At 43.1% G+C, this 21185-nt stretch overlaps 1 protein-coding gene across 3 annotated transcripts in view; it reads right to left on the bottom strand.

The window, feature by feature from the left end:
• SLC26A4 (solute carrier family 26 member 4) overlaps nt 1-18906 on the bottom strand; it is a 55528-nt gene extending 36622 nt beyond the window's left edge. The window contains exons 1-6 of one of the 3 annotated variants that reach the window (XM_046019991.1): nt 18810-18906; nt 13071-13237; nt 11449-11588; nt 4494-4604; nt 2689-2873; nt 1749-1913 (exon numbers count right to left, since the gene is read on the bottom strand). In XM_046019991.1, coding sequence (XP_045875947.1) covers nt 1749-1913; nt 2689-2873; nt 4494-4604; nt 11449-11588; nt 13071-13237; nt 18810-18857 — 816 coding nt within the window. In that variant the 5' untranslated portion in view covers nt 18858-18906. Of the gene's footprint in view, nt 1-1748; nt 1914-2688; nt 2874-4493; nt 4605-11448; nt 11589-13070; nt 13238-13320; nt 13357-13991; nt 14005-18809 lie in introns of those variants that run through there. The other 2 variants (XM_046019992.1, XM_046019993.1) reach the window with 2 other exon arrangements.
• Between the last annotated feature and the right edge of the window lie 2279 nt (nt 18907-21185).

Here is a 21185-nt window from a genome sequence, read left to right as displayed (position 1 = left end):
ATAAGAGACTATGGACTCTGAAAAACAACCTGAGGGTTTTGAAGGGGCGGGGGTGGGAGGTTGGGGGAACGAGGTGGTGGGTAATAGGGAGGGCACGTATTGCATGGAACACTGGGTGTGGTGCAAAAACAATGAATACTGTTATGCTGAAAAAAATAAATTAATTAAATTTCATAGTTAAAAAAAACTTGCTACATGCTACGATAAAAAAATCTTCACAATAAAAAATTTTTGTTCTTCAAAAAAAAAAAAAAAAAAACACCAGCCTGCATTAGTAGGCTGGCTCCTTGGGAACAGTGAGGTCCATGAGGTCTGTTCACCTTAGTAATGAAAATAACAACAATAGCAATAATAATAATGAATTCACTAAGCTCTTACTAGGAGCCAGATAGTATACTGAGTGCTTTATACAGATTTTCCTTTTTAATCCTCACAATTCTAAGAGGCAGCTACCGTTACTACTTCCATTTTACAGTTATGGACAGTGAGGTGTAGAGATGTTAAATATAATGTGCCCCAAATCACGTGGGTAGTAGGCAGTGGAATCAAGATTCCAACTCAGCTCTACTGAAATTCAAAGCCCCTGGTTAATCACTATGTGAGACCGCCTCCTCAACCTATTCCCACTGCACAGTACATGGCCACAGGTGCTGGGCAGTATTTGTTGAATGGAAAGGGCAACGTGGGATTACGGCACTGTCGTGAAACCGAGCAAATTCCTGACCACCTCTCTAATTTTTACATAGGGATGCATGGCCTTACGTTGTTTTGGAAGCTAATCCATGGGTCACTGAAGGACTTAAGCTCCATTCTTAAGGCCAGCACATTATTTTTGCATAGTATCATTCTCCCCAAGCTAGGATGACATCATGTTACTATCATTATCATTTTCAAGCATCAATAGCATGCTTTATATAGAAGGTATATTTAGATCCAAGAACTTTTTCAAATCTAATTAGTGTGATCTACATCCTTCTTTTGCATCTCTTTTGCATGTTGAATCATCTCCGAATCTAATGTTCCTTTTCATATATAATTGCTGAGACATTTACATTATGCATTTCGTGGACTCGCGCAGTTAGAAAGGGCTTTAGAGCTGCATCTCCAGTCATTTCATGTTACAAATAAAAAAAGAAAGAGGACTTGAGATATGAAATAATAATTCCAACCTAACTACTTTTTTTGAGTACTTATTATGTGCCGGCCTCTGGGCCAAGTGCTTCTCTTATACCCTTATTTAACTTAACTATGAATATAGATATTATCACCAACTCTCTTTGGCAGAAAAGGAAACTGAGGCATGGTGATTTGCTTATATCACTAGCAGGACGTAGAGTGAGGACATGACTCCAGGCCATTCAGCTCCAAACCTGAGCTTTTGGCAACTATCCCCCATGGCGTGTCTATGGTCACTCAACTTCTCAGAGGCCAGTTTGAAACTGGAACTCAAGTCCATGGCCTCCCAGACCAGACTTCACTTCACTCTTTACCCTAACCCTTCATTTTCATTAATATTTTTAAGTGCAGTGACTCTTCTGAAACCATTTTGACCAGTTGAAAACGATGATTTGTAAAATGTGCCTTCTTCAGTGTTACTCCTGCTTCTGCTGCTTGCTTTCAGAGAAGAATGCTTTCCATGGCACCCAAAGTATGGCATGAAGGAACTTCTGCTCTCTAGATGCAGGTTAAAGAGGAAAAGAAGAGAGTTTTCTCAGTGAGCCATCCCCGGAGTAAGAAGCCACACTTACATAGATAATGGAGAGAACTCCATTATAGTTTTTGGTGGAAACGTTGAGAACGATCTTCAGCTGTGAGACCAGCACTTGGAAGGCAGCAGCTGTTGTGAATCCGCCAACCAAAGGATCTGCCAAGTACCTCACTATAAATCCAATCTGTAAACCTCCAAATATCAACTAGGATAAGAAGGAAAGAAAAAGTTAAGGTTTGCCTGAGAGAGGGACCAACTCTCTTGAACTATTAACGAGTTAAACTTAACACCAGTTAAAACTGGTAGCCTGCTAATAACACAAAAATACTTGTAGGAATGCTCCTCCATCCCTCTAAAATTTAAAAACTCGTAATATGAACCTTGAAGTACTTCTAGATATGTAAGAAGAAAAGGCAAAATCATGTGGCTTATTTCTGTGCCTTTCAGATCCCATGGCTCTGCTCACCAGGACACTTTTTTCTCCTTTGTTGGCTCTGCACACTCCCCTTCCCTGGTCCTCATTTAAATCACACATGTTACTCTGATTTTTTTTCTGCCTCTGACTTTGATGATACTCAAGCCTTCATAAGTAGGGTCTTGCTGACTAGTTCAGCATCTGACCTAAAACAATATAATTTAGAAAATAACTTTGGGGGCGCCTGGGTGTCTCAGTGGGTTAAGCCTCTGCCTTCAGCTCAGGTTATGGTCTCAGGGTCCTGGGATCGAGCCCCGCATCAGGCTCTCTGCTCAGCAGGGAGCCTGCTTCCTCCTCTCTCTCTGTCTGCCTCTCTGCCAACTTGTGATCTCTGTCTGTCAAATAAATAAATAAAATCATTAAACAAAATTTTAAAAAAGAAAATAACTTTGGGGGGGTCCATAAATTGCTTGGTTTCACGTTTAAATGAATCTTGAATTCCGTGTGTTTTACATTCAGTTATTTCAAATAAAAATCATGTCGATCCACATTGTACTTGTATTACCTGTATGATTCCAACCAAAAGAGTAAGGGTGCTCGCAATCAGTACTCTTGCTGTATCTCTGGCCACATAGTCTATCACGGTGGTATTGAACGCGGTGCCATTGCTGCTGGATATGCGGAAGTGCTCATCGGGGGCCATGCTCAGCACAACAGATCCCACCATTAAACTGACCACTGGGAACGGCCCTGGGGGGAGCAAAGCCTCTATCAATTAATAATTATTCATCACAAATGTTTAGGTCCAATGTGTCTACATAGGATTAGAAAGATGTGTGGAATTATTAGGTGTGATTGGGAGAATATTATTTGTTCACAAAGGAAGCTGCAAAGCAGATGTTTCAAGGCATTCATGACCCAGAGAGACATGTAGGTAGGCAATTGTAATAGAGCATGCAGGACGCTTTGTGAATCCACAGGAAGGCTGTCTAGCCTGTCTTTGCGTGTTCTTCATGCATATTGGGGCAACAGTGGGGGGAGTTCCCAGGAAAGGTTTCCTGACAGAGGAGGCCAACAAGCTGAATCCTTATTTGTTCTATCTTATTTATTCCAAAAAGCTCATTTTCTAGAGCATCCAATGCCCCGATCTCTCTGGTTCTGAGGACCTTGATCAATATCACAAGGTCCAGATTGGGATAAAGAAAAAACAAAAAGAGTATATAGTTTTTCTTTTTCTCTTTTCAAGACAAATGATTTTTTCATGTCATATGGCAGCCTATAAGATTCTGTGGTTTTAAAAGTATTCCTATTCTCCCAGTCACTCCTGATATTTTTATCCATGATGGTGATCCTGTCCTTTGATCACGGAAGGTGTTAACAGTAGGGAGGGCTCGGTACTGACATCCAGTAACCTGGAGTATTTAAATGTATAGAATACCAAAGAAAAAATCATCAGCTCCTGCGTGGCACACGTTGTCAAGGATTTGATACTGATTGTCTCTCCCAGGTGAGGAAACAATTTCAATCAACAGCCTCTTCCTGATATCCTTCCATAGGCAAGGCAATACGCTAGATACTGGGGATAATACGGCTAAGGATGAGGATATGGGCTGGAGATGATTTTATTTGTCTCAAGAGGATTGTCCAGGTAGACATGTCTAGCCAGCAGATGGATGTAGGCGCAAAATTATCTCAAGTATAAATGTCAAAGTCACAAAATAGCATTAAAACATTCATTCACTAGAACATTCCAGCACAAGAGAATTCAGATTTTAGGAACAGCAGAAAATAAGCCTATTTTGAGCCATACCAAGAAGGAAAGCCAAGCTTAGTTTCTAAATAGTTTTGGCACAATTTTGCCAGTGTTCCAATATTAGTGACTTAAAAATGAGTACAGTTTTTAATGAAATGATGAATATGTATTTGGTGAATATAATTTAGTAAATGATAAGTTAGTCTCATAAAACAGTAGGTTTGAAGACCTCTTGAAGATATTTTTCCCTTGTCATTTTGTATTTTGGAAGAGAACACTTTCTAAATATGGAGTCAAAATTATTACATTTCTTAAAAGGAAAATAGACTAGAATTTGAAGGTAGGCTGTAATTTTGACAATCTTTCAATTTTCTCCTCTTATAAAAAAAAGAGTTAAGTATAAACCTAATACTAAAGTATAATACTCTAATACTAAAGAGATGGTATTTTGAAAGCTAAGAAGAACCATTGCATCACTGAATTGGATAAGCCTGCAAAACACTGGAGGCCTATTTTCCTGGAAAACATTAACGAAGATACGGAACCATAATACACATACTATAGCCAAAACATGTTAAATGTGAATAAATACAATTGCAATATATGCTTATAATTACCAACTGAGATGTGCCTTGACGTTCCAAAGATAAAATAGGTCAGGATAGGGAAAAAAGCAGAGTAGAGACCATATCCAACAGGGACTGCCGCTAGCAGAGCGTACGCCATGCCTGCAAGTACATCCAAAATGATTACATTCACAAACAAAAGTTAGGGTGTTCTTTCCACTGTGCAAAGAAAGGCCTTTTCCTAGACACCCCCGTTGGCAGCTTGCCCTGCGTGGTCTTCCTTATTTTGCGCACAGCCCAGAGCTATGCTAGAATGCAGAACATGATCTGGATCAGCTGAGAAAATGATTCATCCTCATGCACCACCTGCTGAAATGAATTGATAGAATTGATCAGTAATCCAATCATCCACCGATTAGACGAGTGGAAAAAGGGAGTCAAGTCAGTTGGTTAAAAACTCCGTCAACTCAGCCCAAAGGCTCAGAGCAGCTGTGCGCACAGACGTTTCGTGTGAATGCCGTGATTTGGTGTGTCTGGAGGCACACAGTCATCGCGCTGTAATACCCGCTTCCTTGTCGGGGAACAGAAGCTAGATCCAAACAAAGGAAACTATGACAACTGTACACAGCACCAGGTAAGACAACTCTACTAGACTTTCCTCCAGGAGCTCAGCTCCTCCACTAGGGCTCTATGTGCAGGCTCTGTATGGGGCACAGTGTGCAGAAATCTCAACTTTTCCACATACGTGGGAGTTGGAAGACCGCAATGATGCCTTCTTTTCCTTGGTGAAATACTTCTTAGGGAGTCAGCACATCTCACTACCTATGGCCTCCTCACATTTCATTCACAGTGAAAGCAAAATCATGCCCTTTGACCACTGGGTTCTCAACAAAGGATTACATTGATAGCAGTTTTAAAAAGGGCAGAAAACAACCGGAATATACTGGCTCACAAGTGCTCTGCATTATTTGTTGAATGAATGTCTCAGAACGGAAAAGTGGTTAACTGAATTATATTTTCTCTTTTCAAGACAAATTGTTTTTTTCCGTGTGTGTTCCGTTTCCTGAATTATACTTTACATACTATGATTCTGTAAAATGAAATTGATGTGATGTCTAAGAATACATCTGCTAACATGCAGATAGGTAAAGAACAAAGGAAAAAGTAGAGAAAAGCAGGATTCAAAATCATGGTAAGTGGGCCCCTGGGTGGCTCAGTTGTTAAGCATCTGCCTTTGGCTCAGGTCATGATTACAGGGTGCTGGGATCGAGCCTCATGTGGGGCTCAGCGGGGAGTCTGCTTCTCCCTCTGCCCCTCCCCGCCTCTACTTGTGCTCTCCTTTCTCTCTTTAAAATAAATAAATATCAAAAAAAAATTTGTGATAAGTATGCATGCTCTCACTTTTATAAAAGTAAACATGGATGTTGCATGCACCAAAAAATCTCGAAAGATTTTCAATATTATGCTAAGTCATTTCCATATACAAAAAAACTATGTAATTAATAATCACCCATGTATTCACTGTCCAGCTTAAGAAATAAGTTGCCAGTGAAGTTGCAACTCTGTACTTTTCCTCAATCACATCGTTCTTCCTCCCTCCACCCCCAGAAGACAACCATTATCCCGAATTCAGTGCTCATCATGCTGACAGTTTATTCTTTTACATAGATATACCTGCTTTTCCTTACTTTTTATAGATATGCGTGGGTGCTTCAGTGGGTTAAGCGTCTGCCTTTGGCTTGGGTCATGATCCTGTGGTTCTGGGATCGAGCCCTGCATCTGACTTCCTGCTCAGCTGGGAGTCTGCTTCTTCCTCTCCCCCTGCCTGCCCTTCCCCCTGCTTGTGCTCTCTCTCTCTGACAAATAAATAAATAAAATCTTTTTTTTTTTTAAAGGATATGCATTTATGTGTCTAGTGGAGTATTTACTAAAATATTAATGGGTTGTCTACATGGTGGGATCAAGGGAGACTTCTAGTTTGTGGAGGAGGTATTTTTCACATTCCTTATATGTATTTTCTGGTTTCCTACAATAAGCATTCGGGCTATTCATTTGACAATTTATTGATTATGTACCTATCATGTGCCCAAACTGTTCTAGGTTTGGGAGCCTATGGGAGTGGACAAAAGAAAGGGTCTGCCCTTACAAAATCTGCATTCTAGAATAATCTGTATTACTGATGCAATCGTTTTAAGACATAACTTACAACAAGAAATAGCAATAATCACTTGTCCCAGGAACATGGAGTGGAAAGGTGACTCCCGAAACGGAAGATGAACAAAGGAGGAGTGGGAAATAAAAACAACCTATTTTCTATGTACTTTTCCCAAGTCCTTCTCAAACTTCACTTCCCTGAACTGGGCTCTGCAGTTTTTACCATCCTGAGAAATTGTCTGTTTCCATACAGTGTCCTACTTAGGGACAACTGCTACTCAAATAGACTGTAATCATCTCTATTTATAAAGGACTTTGGTGCAATGATTTTGAAATTACACAGTTTGTAAGGAAATCTAAGGCACTGATTTAAGCCACAGAACCTCTGTGCTGATACCCTTCCCATTAAAGATGGTGGCACATGCTGACAAAGGCGGGGCTAACAACCATTTGCAAGCATCTAGAAGGTGGAATTGGGCACGAGAGCCATCTCCCCGTAGTTGGGAATGAAGATAGCCCTAGAAGGCCTGCATTGATCATTTGCTGCCTGGTAGTAACTTTTTTTTAAATAACCAAAGTCTAAAAGATCCCATTATCCTTAGCAACAATGGCTTCTTGGTAACTTGAGCCTGCCCTTTCTGACAAGTTCTCCCCCCACTCCTCAGCAGCCGAGCCAGCCAGAGGAGGGTCATGGATCTTGCCACCACTAGAGACAATGGCATCAGCCCTGAAATCTCAATTTGGAGCTCCCTCTCTCAAACCATAGCCTCCTAGCCTTTCAGCTTACCTACTCCAGACTCCTTGTCGCAACATTTATTTTTTTCTCATGGGGCTTCTAAAGGATTAACTGATTCACTTTGTTCCTATCCTTCACAAACCCAGGATTGCCTGGTGGCCCAACTTCATGTCCTTGCTCTGAAAAAGACTCAGATCTCCCGTATTTTCCTCAAACCGCCCCCTGCTTTTGCACATAGACACGGTTCAGAGATGAATCTTAGACTTCACCTAAGACAAAGAATCGATGAGATGTTCCTAATCTGCTTTTCGCCATAATTTCAAACCCCTCTATATTTGCACCATTTGTTCTTTCTTTAAAAATGGAGGAGATATCCCTCTTGTCTTTAAGGAGCAACCCACCTACTTCTGTCCTTGAACCCCCGCTGCAATCTCCCCTTCTCACCACTTTCAGTTTCTCCTCCACCTTGGGGGGCCGTAGATGTCTTTCTCTCTACAAGGACATTTCCACCAGTTCCCAGATATATTCTAGTATCTCTTCTATTAAAAGAAACCTAAATCCTCCCTCATACTACCTCGATCCCTTACCTCTCTCTGGTTACAGCCATTTTTCTATTCTGCTTCATAGCAAACCTTCTTCTTCTTCTTCTTCTTCTTCTTCTTTTTTTAAAAGATTTATTTATTTATTTGAGAGAGAGAGAGAGAGAAAGAGAGCGTGCATGAATGGGAGCAGGGGGAGGGGCCGTGGGAGAGAGACTCTCAAGCTGACTCCCGCACTCAGCGTGGAGCCTGATGCGGGGCTCCATCTCACCATCCTGAGATCACAACCCGAGCCTAAACCAAGAGTCGGACCCTCAACCAGGTGCCTCACACAGCAAACCTCACACAGCATTGTTGATGTTCCATCTGCAAACTCTCCCCTGAAGAATATGACACTATTGCCCCTCAATCCTTTTAAATTTTTTTTAAGGATTTTATTTATTTATTTGACAGAGAGAAATTACAAGTAGGCAGAGAGGCAGGCAGAGAGAGAGAGGAGGAAGCAGGCTCCCTGCCAAGCAGAGAGCCCGATGCGGGACTCGATCCCAGGACCCTGAGATCATGACCTGAGCCGAAGGCAGAGGCTTAACCCCCTGAGCCACCCAGGCACCCCACCCCCTCAATCCTTTTAGAAACTGCCTCCTCTCTTGGCTTCTGACCCTTCACGCCTCCAACTGCTCCTTCTCTCCAGCCCCCTGAGCCTTCTTACGGGTCTCCATGGCCCTCCTCTTATCTTCCCGACCTCTGAATGGTCTTGCCATCTCTTCCATCTGCCCTATCCCCCTGCGTAGTCTCAGGCATTCCCATTCCCTTAAAGACCAGCTCGACACAGATGCATTCCTGATTTTTCTGCCTAGCCCAGACCTCTCCTCTGCTCTTCACACTTGTAATAGCTCCAAGTCTACATTGGGCATTTCCACTTGGAGGTCTCCCGTACATCTCAGACTTAGCATGTCCAAAAGGAAAGTCTTCACTTTCCATCCCAAACCTGATCTTCAGAAATTTTCATCAGTGATGTAACCATGTACGCGGTTGTTCAAGCCAACAACTTTGGAGCCATCTGGGACTTTTCATCTACATGCTAAATCCATCAGTAGACACCAGTGATTGCTCCAAAGCACTTTTGAGATCTCTGCAGATCTCTCCGTCTCCTGCCCGAGCTGGTTTAAGCTGACACATCTGTCCTCCGGGGCTGGGAGTGGGGTGAGGCAAGGCAGGTCCCCCAGGCACAATATTCAAGGAAGCCTTGGGAGAGCAAGTGCCTCCCGGCCTCCTCCTAACCCAGCCCCACCCAACCTTATCTAGCTCTGTTCCAGCTCCCCCCACACACTGCCCCCACCCACACGAGAATTCTTCCTGCAACTCCCTGGAAAACACTGAATTCCTTTTCGCCTTGGGCCTTTGCCTGGTAACACTCTCCTTTCTGCTCCTTTCATGGCCTCCTCATCCTCTGGATCTCTGACTAAATTTCATCCCCTCAGTAAGGTCTTCCTTGACCATTCAATCTCAAATACATACTCCCTACTCCAAGTAATCCCTAGAACAGAGCATTTAATCCAACGCAATGGATGAAATCTATTACAATCTATAATTATTGGTCCATTTTCTCTCTTTATGTAATTAATAATTAATGCCCACCATTTGAAAGGAACTCCTTGAGGTCAGTACCGTGCTTGTCAATAAACCACTGAATCTTCAGGGCTGAACACCCGGCATACAGAACTGGTTTATAAATACTATTAAGTGAGTGAAAGATGAATGAATGCCTGAATGAACCAGGTTAGCCTCCCAGAAATTTACATTACAAAGATAACTTTATAGAGAGAGAAAAAGACTTAATGGACTTCTCATCTATCGAAAAGGAGTTAACAATTATTTTTGTGAGGATTAAATGACATAATTGGCCAAAGCCCTTAGCATAGTGTCTGGTACTTAATAAACAAAATTAAAAGTAGGATTAATTCTTTGAAGATACTTGTCTACGAAAAGTTGGGAGCTAGAGCTTGGAATATCGTTTTTTTACATATAAAGATGATTCATCATCAGAAAAGCAATTCAGTCCTCTTCACTAAGTGTTTATGAGGCCATCTACTCACTACTTTGTACCGGTCTCCATGCCAGGTACCAGCTAAACAAACATTAATTCAATGGTTCCTGTCCCCTAAGAGTCACACAGTGTTGCTACATCATAGCTTTTGGAGTCCTCTGTGGGCACGTGGCATCACCAAACTAATGTACTGCCCAGCCCTACCTCCTCTCCCACCAACCTTTGTGACTGAAACCATAGTGGGTCAGCCTGCGGCTCCACATGGGGCAACAGAATTACCCTCCTTTGTGGAAATCTCCCAGGCTTGCTCTGAGTAATCTTAAGAGCCCTATGCGCAAAAGTTGACATTGCTCAATGACTATTAACTAACTTCTGAAATAGTGCATTTTCAAGCCATCCTTCTACCCACATCCCCACCTGGCTCTACTTCCCATCAAGGGCCATCTCAGACTTAACCTTCACAAAAACTCCATCCGACAACTCAGCCTCCAGGAAGCCATTCCCAGTCCCCTAAGGCAGGGTTGTAAGCCTCGATGCACCCTCCCCGCCAAGGCCTTGTTACCCCTGTCACAGCCCTTGTGGAATTGTTATTATCCACTTTCCCATGGACCATGAGCTCCTTTAGAGCAGGTGGTACAGCTCATTCACATCAGCACACCTAGTGCCTGGAGCATACTAGATGCCCCATCAAATTATCATAAATAAATGATACTTCTGTTTTCATGGTCCAGGGGCTTATAGAGTTGCAGGGAGTTGGGGAGGGGTAGGAGAAGCAAGACAATTGGGGTGGGCGACAGAGGAGAATGCCCATACTGCAATTCACCAACTATGCAACAGATTTCTAAGATGCTCATGAAAATATAATATAAAGCCTATTTAAAACAAAACAAAGCAAAACAAAACACCTCTGTTAAGACATTTTGCCAGAGATTTTAAAAGAAGGGGATGGATTCAAAAAAGGAAGGTGAACAGAAAAAAATGCTTATGGACAATACTCCAGACTAAAACACTTCCTTCACTTTCCCTTAAACCACCTTCAAATTGCAGGTCAAGACCCATGTGTGGGATGCAAAATAACGTAATGGACTGCAATGAGCACTTGTAAAATATAAGCAGAATAGAAGAGGACAGAATAGAAACAGAGTAGAAACATACAGATAGAAACATATCATTTGTAGTGAGGGGTAATATTATTTCAGGAAACTTGAGATATGCATGTGCAGGTCATGATGTGATATTTCTTCCTGTGAGTTGTGATCCACAGAAGTTGGGGACCCACTGCTCAGATGCTAGGGCTTTAGCTGAAGCCCTGCCGCTTGAGCAGCAGCAGGGTTTCCCGGCCAGAAAACTCTAAGGAAGAGGGGGAAAGAGGCAAATCCGTCCACTAAGGGGCTCTAGAGTAAAGGTGAAGATCTCAAAGGGTAAGCAAACACTTGGCACAGAATCCTGGGACTCAGAAGGAAGTTACGAACTGCTGCTGGAGGTTGTGACTCTCAGTCACTTGGAAGTCAAGTCCACCAACCACCTTACCTTGCAGCGTGCCCACTAGCCCAGTACTAACTCCCGAAATGATGTCACTAAGCAGCCATTCCTTGATTCGGTATTTGGGGAGCCAGTCCAAGACGGGCAGAAGCGTCTTCAGCACACCAAGGCCTCTCTTTCTTGAACAACTGTCAAAAGGCAAGAAGACTTTTTTCAATACCATCTCGGTCATGACCAATTGCAAAGCACAAAGTTTTGAGCAAGACTCTGCTGATCTTTATAACCACTTAGAAAAAGAATGAGAAGCGTGTGTCAAATCCTAACGCCAGTGCTGACCATGCTTTTGCCAAGAACTCTATCTACGCTTTTAAATGTGCTGTACTAGAAAACACAGGATTAAGTGTTCCCTCCCCTCACCCACCTTTGTAATCCTCTGAGAAAATATCCCTACACAAGGACCCATTTTCTAGACCAGCCACAGAACGATCAATGTGGAGTCTCCAACAGGAGATTAATTTTCAGACTTCTAGCCCAGGCGCCTTCTTCTACTACTTCTTTCTTTTTAAAGAAAAAATAAACATACCCTCTTTATTTTGGCAATACAAGCTTGGAGCCAGTTTATGCAAAAATCTTAACAGATAAATGTACACTTTGTTGTACCTTGCTGCTTAGTATTTTTTAAATTCAGCACCCTATAGTTAAAAGAAAAAAAATTATGTTAAGAGTGGGTGGACATTATCTGACTTCTCATTTAACTTAACTTTTAAAATTATATTTATGAGACAAGTGGAAATTTTGATGTTTTTCACATTAAGGATTATTTTTTTAGGTGTGATAAGGGGATCGTGGTTATTGTTTTTAAGAGTCCTTAGAAATATATACTGAAATACACACAGACAAAAAGATACACAATTATAGGATTTGCTTCAAAAAAAAAATCGTGGAATGGAGGCAAGTGGGTGGAGATAGAGCTTGTCTGTTGAAGCTGGATGGTGGGTAAAAACACGGAGGGGGCTTCATTAGTCGACTATGTCTGCTTTTGTATATACTTATGTTCTGTAATAAAAGATTCTTAAAAAGAAAGAAAATCTGGCAGCAGTTGACAATTCTCTAGTTCTTTTTGTGGTATCTAATTACAGCGGACCGGCCGTTTGGGTTTAGGGAGTGATGGCAGGTCTCCCTGGGGGTCCCACTGTCTGACTGGGAAGAACTTTGGAGTACACTCTCCTGGGTTCTGGCCTTCATTCCGTATCTCCGAATGGCGTCCTGCCTAGATGAACTTGGGGCTTTCAAGGACTCCTGGTCAGGTGATGGGTTTACCCATCATTTCTTTTTAATCGGGCTCCTTTTTCCCACTCTCCTCAGCCAGACCTTCACGAGAAGGCCGCAGGGATCTCCTGTACCCCAACGCGCACTCCAGATGTCCCGAAGAGAGGAAAAAAAGAGAGTTGGGGCACCCGGAACACACTGTCCCTAAAGATGAGTTTCCGGAACTGGACTCAATTCTGGCCGAGAATGATGGAGCCACCCTGCGACCAGAAAGGACAGCAGTGCGGATGGTTGAAACCCGGGCGACCCGGCAGGGTGGCGCGCCAGCCCACGCCGGGTCCGCGCGCCCACACGCCGGGCCCCAGTACTGCTGCCCGCGCCCGGCCCGCCGCGGCCGCTACCTGCAGCCCTTGGCCAGGCTCTCCCGCAGCGTCTTGCGCTCCTGCAGGCGCCGCTCGTACTGCTGCTGGAAGGCGAGCTCGCTGTAGACCGGCCGCGACACCACGTAGCTGCAGCTGTACTCCGGGAGCGGTGGCGGCTCCAACCTGCTGCCGGGCGCCTCCATGACCTGTGAGGAGGAGAAGGAGGAGATGGAGCGGGGAAGGAGGGAGAGGACCGGGCGGAAGAGGCGACCGCTAACGGCGGTCCCACCTGTTGCAGCCGTTCCCGGAGCGCCTGGTCTGCGCGCCGCCGTCCTGGCCGCTCCAGGCCGCCGCCCCCGGGCGCGCACCACCAGGCTGCGCCGGGGCACGTGAGGACCTTCGGGTCCCGTAGCTTGCACCTGCTGCCCGGGGCTCCCGGACTCTGAAGAGGGTGAGGCCCGCCTTGGGGTCTTCCGGAGCTCGACTCAATCCCCAACCGTGGGCAGCCAGGGCGCTGTCCGCGTCCTGAAATCTCCCCAAATCCCGGCGGGAGCCCGAGCGCGTGCGGGGACGAACAGGGACACTGTGAGCGCTCCTCTCGCGTCGCACCCGACCAGGGCACAGCCCCGGGCGCTCACCAGGAGAGAAGCACCGGCCCCCGGGCCGGGCGTGGAAACTCAGCCACGTTCCCCGGGTCCCGAGGCTACGTGCTGCAGGCGGATTCCTGCAGCGGGTCGCAGTTCTCCCGAGGGCAGAACTTTGGGCAGGTGGAGCAGACCTCTTGCCCGGGCCTGTTTCGCTAGCCTCCTTCTCGCTCTCGGCTGCTCAGAGAGAAGGCTGTGCTGCCCCCTGCCCGCCCGCGCCGTGTCCCCGCACTAGTCCCATCCGCGGCTAGCGATGCCTCCCGAGAGTTAAGCCCGAGCTGGGTGGGGTAAGCGGCATCCTCAGCGGCCAGCTCACCTGTGTCGGCTGGTGGCCCTCCCGGAATGCCCCCGGGACCGCCGTTCCGCTGCCTTTATAGCGCTCGCGGAAGGCAGTGAGACGTTTTATTTATGGAACAACAGAGACACCTTAGTCGAAGAGAGGGACGCAGAGGCAGCCGTCTTTCCCCACCTATTCTTTTCCCTTTGCCGAGCCGGGAAGGCCGAGAATCTCACTGGTTGTCACGGGAGGCCCACGGGATCCTCACTCACGTCCCGATTGTTAACGCGGGCTGCGAAGTCGGGGGTGGGAGAGGGAAACTTGTTACAGGAGAGCAGAGCCCCGCCCTGTGTGGAAAACACGACCGCAGGGAGCGCTGACCTTGGCTCCCAGGTTGTGTGAATCGAGAAGCTCCACAGTCAGGCTCTCATACTGCTCGGGATGGGGTGGGGGGGCGGCGGGAGAGGGGGAGGAAAGGAGCAGTGGCCAGTCTCTGTATTTCTAGAGACAGTTTCTTCACAAGTACTCAGTGGGTGGTGGTTATAGAGAGTTCATAATTTATTCATACATTTTAGATACATTGTGTATGCACTCTTCTCTGTGTGTGTGCCTGTGTGTGTTGTATTTCACAATCAAAACCAAGTGTCCAGGGGACTGACTTTCTTACCCTTCCGCCTCTTTGGTTCTTTCTATCTATCTTCTCAGTCATCCAGGCAATTAAGGAAGGAACAAGCGGGACAGGACAGGAAGGGAGACTAGAAAGAAGTGACGGGGGAGTCAGATGTGTCCTAGCTCAGCAGGGTTCTGTCTTCTGTCACTGACTGGTAATGCAGGTGAAAATGAAGGATGGGAGAGTTTGGCAAACAGGAAGATTCTTGCCTGATTGTCAGTGTTCTGAAGTAAATACAGAAGCAACTCGCAAAAAGACTGTGGACCTTCTGGACGCCAGCCTGCAGTTGCTTAGCTGGAAAACACAGACGGTGACAATTCTTTAAGCTCCAGGAAACAGAACTCCTCTGGGGAGAACCCTAGTGCAAATTCCCTGTAATTGTATTCCACATGGTGTGAGCATGTGCATTTTCCTGATAAATGAATGAGTCAACAGCTTTCAACAGATGTTCAAAAACTTACTTGATTCTTAAATAAGGTTAAGGAGTGCCTGGCTGACTCAGTCAAAAGAGCATGCGACTCTTACTTAATCTTGGGGTCCTGAGTTCAAGTCCCGTGTTGGGTATAGAGATAACTTAAAATAAATAAAATGAATAAACTTTAAATAAAGAACCATTGAAGAAGGGACCCAAAAATAAAAATGCAGGTCATGAACTTGAGAATTCTTATCCACTCACAAGGGAACTTTAGCTCGTACAGTTGACTCTTGAACAACACAGCTTTGAACCTCACAGGACTTCCTCTAGGTGTAATTTTTCTCATAAGTACACTACAGTACTATAAATGTGTTTTCTCTTCCTTATGATTTTCTTAATATTTTCTTTTCTCTACCTTAATTTATTATAAGAATACGGTGTATAATATATGTCATATAAAATATGAGTCAATCGACTGATCATGTTACGGGTAAGGTTTCCACTCAAGAGTAGGCTATTAGTAGTTAAGTTTGAGGGAAGTCAAAAGTTATTGGGGGTGGGTATTAAGGAGGGCATGTGTTGCACGGAGCACTGGGTGTGGTGCAAAAACAATGAATTCTGTTATGCTGAAAAGAAAAAAAAAGTTATTGGGGGATTTTCAACTCCACAGGGTTTGGAACCCCTAGCACTCATGTTGTTCAAAGGTCAGCTGTGGTTCTTAACTAAGAACAAGTGGTTCTTAACTGAGGGCTATTTTGCCCCTCTGGGGGGCATTTGGCAATGTCTAGAGACATTTTTGTTGTCATGCCTGAGGGTATGCTAATGAGATCTAGTGGATGGAGGCCAAGGATGCTATTAAACATCCTATGATAGGGGTCAAAGTTCCTCTAAGATTCTATATGTTACTTAAAATGTACATCTATTACTAAATTGCTATATTACTACACATGTGCATCTCTCTCCATATGTATATGTATACATATATATGCAGGCTTTTTCTATAAGCATCACATTGTTGGATGTCTCACTGAAATAGAGGTAAATATTTGTCTTAAAGTAGACTGTGAATGTTTCCATTCTCTACACTCTCACACACAGCTTCAAGCTCCAGTTAAAACACTATCTTCTCCATGAACATTCCTTGATGCTCTCAGTCAGAATTAATCCAGTTCTTTTTCTGAATTCTTTTGGCCCCTTAACTGATTCTTTCAAGATGCCCTTTGTTATCTACTTTAATATCCTAATTCTGTTTTCATACAAGTCTTATCTCCCTCACCAGACCAAAACATTTTTTTGGAGACCAAAAGTTTTTGAAGGCAAGTACTATGCCTCCCTCAACCATCATTACTATATTCTGTAATGTCTTCTAGACAGATATATTTATAACCCAAACATATTTCTTTAAAAAACTAAAACTTATGGGGCACCTGGGTGGCTCAGTGGGTTAAGCCTCTGCCTTCGGCTCAGGTCATGATCTCAGGGTCCTGGGATCCAGCCCCACATCGGGTTCTCTGCCCAGCGGGGAGCCTGCTTCCCTTCCTCTCTCTCTGCTTGCCTCTCTGCCTGCTTGTGATTTCTCTCCGTCAACAAAATAAATAAAATCTTTAAAAAAAAACAAAACTAAAACTTAAATTACATATTGGTCTACAACTTTTTTCTTTCAATTAAGTCTATGTCATTGATATTTTCCAGGTGAGTACATATGGATTTTTCCTAACTTTTGCCAATGACTGCTTAGGATTTCATAGCATCAGTTCATACAATTGGTTCCACAGCCACTCACCTAAATGACTCACAGTTCTTAGTTGAATTAATGTGGAGAGGCTCTGCACAAACACAGATATAACCCACATCCCATTCTAGAATTTCTGCTCCCTGTTAACTCACTGTTTTGAACACTTCTAACCTGGGCCAGTCAGCTCTGCAGACCACTTGTATCAGAACTTAATGGGACTTTGGTGATGGTGGTAGAGATCAAAGGAATAAGGAGAATAAGGAGTGGGTAGAGGTGTCGGAAGGACAGAGGAGAACATAGACTATCAACTTGAACTAGAAGGCAAGGGGGTAACTTCCTCTGGAGAACAGAATTATTCTTTGAACTGCATCTTTCTATGTAAGAATTTGGTTTAATAATCGTACCGTAGTAAGTGCAGCATGTACCTGGTTAAAGATCTGTTTTCTTCTGTTAAATGCCCTTCCTTCCTTCTTGCCTCCCTCCCTTCCTCCCTCCCTCCCTCCCTTCCGTCAGTCCTTCCTTCCTTAACAAACCCTTGTGTTGAGAGCTTTCAGGAGATTGCAGCAAGGGACCTGCTCTGCTACCAGTAAAACCCTGAAACCGAAACAGATTGTCTACAAAGGGATGGATTTATCTATTTGAGGAGGGAGGGGAGAGGCAGAGGGAGAATCTTCAAGGACACTTCCCATTGAGAGTGGAGTTAGGGGTATGGGATACTTGATTCCAGGACCCCAAGATCATGACCGAGCCGCAATCAAGAACCCATGGCCAACCAATTGAGCCACCCAGGTACCCTTTAAATGCCTTTTATAAGAAAGAAAGAAATGATGCGTGGACAGAATGGCATCTCTCTTACAGGTTTCAATAAAAGTAGAGAACTGCTTTTCTCATAGGTCTGAATCTGGCTCTCTTTTAAAAACAGAGGAAGAGTAGGACGTGCTAACAGCTTGTTCTCCCTGGCCAATTTATTTGTTACATTAAACACCTCACATTACTCACTTAGGCTTTACAAATCAAGCTTCACCTGGTTCACGTAGAGGTGGGTGGTTCTTATTTATCAGAATTTAATCCTTTCTAGGACTTCTTTCCAAAGAGACACTGTGTCACTTCAAGATAAGTATCAGACAATGTTACTGTTACTTTCCAGCACTTATTTAGCCATTAGTGCTGATTTAAAATGCATTTCTTATTACCATTTAGGTGTTTGGAGTGTAAGTCAAACCTCACTTTTCTATCTACACGCTAGCTGGTTCATTCATTCACTCATTCATTCAAGGATTGATTAAGAACGATTCAGGCTGGCCATGGTTATAATGATGAACAAAAACTCCTTGGGCACTGGTCTCCTATCTGTGGGTATAGCAGACGTTCATCAAATGGCCACAAAATATCTACACTATTTCAATGATTCTAAATGTTTTCACCATTTATCAGGACTCATCCTATAATTGAAGGTAACCTAGAATTTAATTAGCAGCATTTTCAGATCTTTTTTTTTTTTTTTTTTTGGCAAGTTTTCACTCTTTTCTGGTCTAGAGGGCAAATTGATGGTGTAAAGTTTTACTATCTTCGTTTCAAACCACGTAAAAGTTCTCCAATCAGAACTACAAACTAATGGAAATATGCAAATAATGCCCCCAAAATCTGTTTTGATGATGATTTTGATGATTCAAAAGCAACCTAGATTTTGATGTTTGTCATCTTCTACCTTTGAATTGTAAAGTATGTAGCTTATTTATTTATTTATTTATTTATTTTTCTGTAGAACTGAATTGAGTCCCTTCTGTTTGGAGGCAGCATTTGGAACTCACTGTTGTCCACATTTCAAGCAGAAACACTGTTCACATTTCAGGCTGGTGCAGGGGATCAGTAGAAACTTTGAATAATCAGCTGCCTGGGGAAGTGTTTGTTTTTTGCTGGGGAAATCAACTCTAAGCCTGAGCATTTATTTTCATTTTCCTAGTTGACTTTCTCAAGACAACAGATGCTAAATTTCTGCCATATGCATACACAAAAAGAAGTTTGACTTTTTCTTACCTTTTCCAATCTCTCTGCTGAACAACTGGGCTGCTTTTCCGTAACCATACAATTTCGTATTCAATAGTTCTGTTTGTTTCCTGTTATGTTACTTTTTTCCCTCTCCAGATACAAGATGTGCTGCTTGAAGACAGAAATAATACCGCATATGTCTTTTATGGTATTAAAAAATAAGGGGCGCCTGGGTGGCTCAATGGGTTAAAGCCTCTGCCTTTAGCTCAGGTCATGATCCCAGGGTCCTGGGATTGAGCCCCCCATCATCGGGCTCTCTGCTCAGTGGGGAGCCTGCTTCCCTTCCTGCCTCTCTGCCTACTTATGATCTCTGTCAAATAAATAAACAAAATCTTTAAAAAAAAAAAAGACATGACTTTAAGTGGACCAGTTAATAAAATATATTAAAATAGAAAACAGTGTTCACTTCCTATCTCATTACCCAGATAATCACCATTAAGCTTTATTATTTCCTGCCTGTCTTTTTTTTCCCTATCTGTGAGATTATAATGTTAGACTGCGTTTGTGTCTCTAGACAAGACCTTAGCAAATCATGATGATGTAATACAGATACTGAAGAAATACTCATTAAATTATTGATTGGTTGATCTTTAATGATGGAATCTTGAGACATTGTTAGGTAGGAATGACACTAATTTAAAAAAACTGAGAATCCATGCTTTTTAAAAACAATCTTTAGGGATTTTTTAAAAAGAACTAAAGAATTTTTAAAAAAGAATTTTTCTAAAACTGTATGGCCATGCATTCCAATTAAAAACAATTTGCAGGGACGCCTGGGTGGCTCAGTGGGTTAAGCCGCTGCCTTCGGCTCGGGTCATGATCCCAGGGACCTGGGATCGAGTCCCGCATGGTCTCCTTGCTCGGCAGGGAGCCTGCTTCTCTCTCCACCTCTGCCTGCCTGTGTGCTCTCTCTCTCTCTCCTTCTCTCTGACAAATAAATAAAATAAAAAAAAAAATTTTAAAAACAATTTGCAAAAAAAATTAAAATTAAACAAACAATTTGCAGTGTCAATAAAAATGTATTTTTATAATTCAATAATGTCTCAGATAGTAGAGGAAGCACCAGATTCTTTAATATGAATACAAACTTGACGTGGTCTGGAAATTTGTCTCTGGCTAGCGTGAAATTTTAAAGTTATCCTTGCACACCTTATCCTGTGGTTTATCAATGGAGGGAGAAAAGGGAAACTTGAGGAATGGGCCCTGTCATGAGTTGGATGTTTAGGTATTCCATTCACGCATTCATCCATCCATTTATTTATGCATTCAGTGAATATTTATTGAACCCCTTACTTATGTCAGACTCCCTCTTAAATGTTAGGGATACAGCAGTGAGCAGGTTTGACAAAGTTCCTGCCCCCAAAGAATTTATACTCCCATGGGGGACAATGGCCACAAGCAAAGAAATAAATCAGATAATATTCTAGTTGTGATGAAATCTATGGGAGAAATAAACAGAACGATGTCACGTGGAATTGCTGATGGGGAAAATGCACAGCAAGGAGAGTGGGAGGACTGCTTTAAATGGTCTATGTCATTGGAAGAGAGATCTGAAAGATGAGGAGACAGCTTTCCTGGAGAAGGGAACAGCAAATGCTAAAACCCTGAGTCAGGAAAGAGCAGGGTGTGCTTGAGAAAAGGAAGGTAGTGTAGCTGAAATCCAGGAAAGTCAGATCTAGAGATAACAACCTGGGATCCCTCCGTACATATGTATGTAGCAATTACACCCAGGCATTTTGTGAGGGGGGCGGGGTAGACAGATAAAAAAGCCAGCACCAAGCCCTTGAGAGGTCATGAAGGAGAAGGAAAGACCTCTTTCCTTCTGCAAAATGCAGATGACCCTTGAATTTAGGTGGTGAGAAAAAAAAATCGGAAATACCTCGAACTCTTGGCGGGATGGGGTAACTGGGTGACGGACATTAAGGAGGGCACATGATGTAATGAGTTCTGGGTGTTATAAGCAAATGATGAATCACTAAACTACACCTCTGAAACTAATAATACATTATATGTTAATTAATTGAATTTAAATTAAAAAAATAAAATAAAACACTTTGAACTTGTTGGAGAACTATTTTCTGAATAAAGTTTTGTTGGTAGCTATGTTTTTAAATGACATATATAAAGGAAAAACAGTGGTACTTAGAATTTATTCAATTGTTTCTAATTATCCCATGTATGATTACTTTCCTTTTCTGGAACTGGTGGTGCCTTACACTCAATGAGTTCTCTTCAGTAGTTAAGGTAATTTGTGTTAGAACTGAGCAGACTCTCATCCTGATGACTCTGACTGCTTTTGGTAGAAAACAACAGCATATTATCCGAGACAATTTATTTTTCTTTTCTTTCTTTCTTGCTTGCTTG

Source organism: Meles meles, chromosome 10 (genome assembly GCF_922984935.1).
Source record: "Meles meles chromosome 10, mMelMel3.1 paternal haplotype, whole genome shotgun sequence".
In the NCBI taxonomy this organism is placed as follows: Eukaryota; Metazoa; Chordata; class Mammalia; order Carnivora; family Mustelidae; genus Meles; species Meles meles.
The sequence above is the reverse complement of the archived record's forward strand: the minus strand, read 5'-3'. Positions and strand labels throughout refer to the sequence as shown.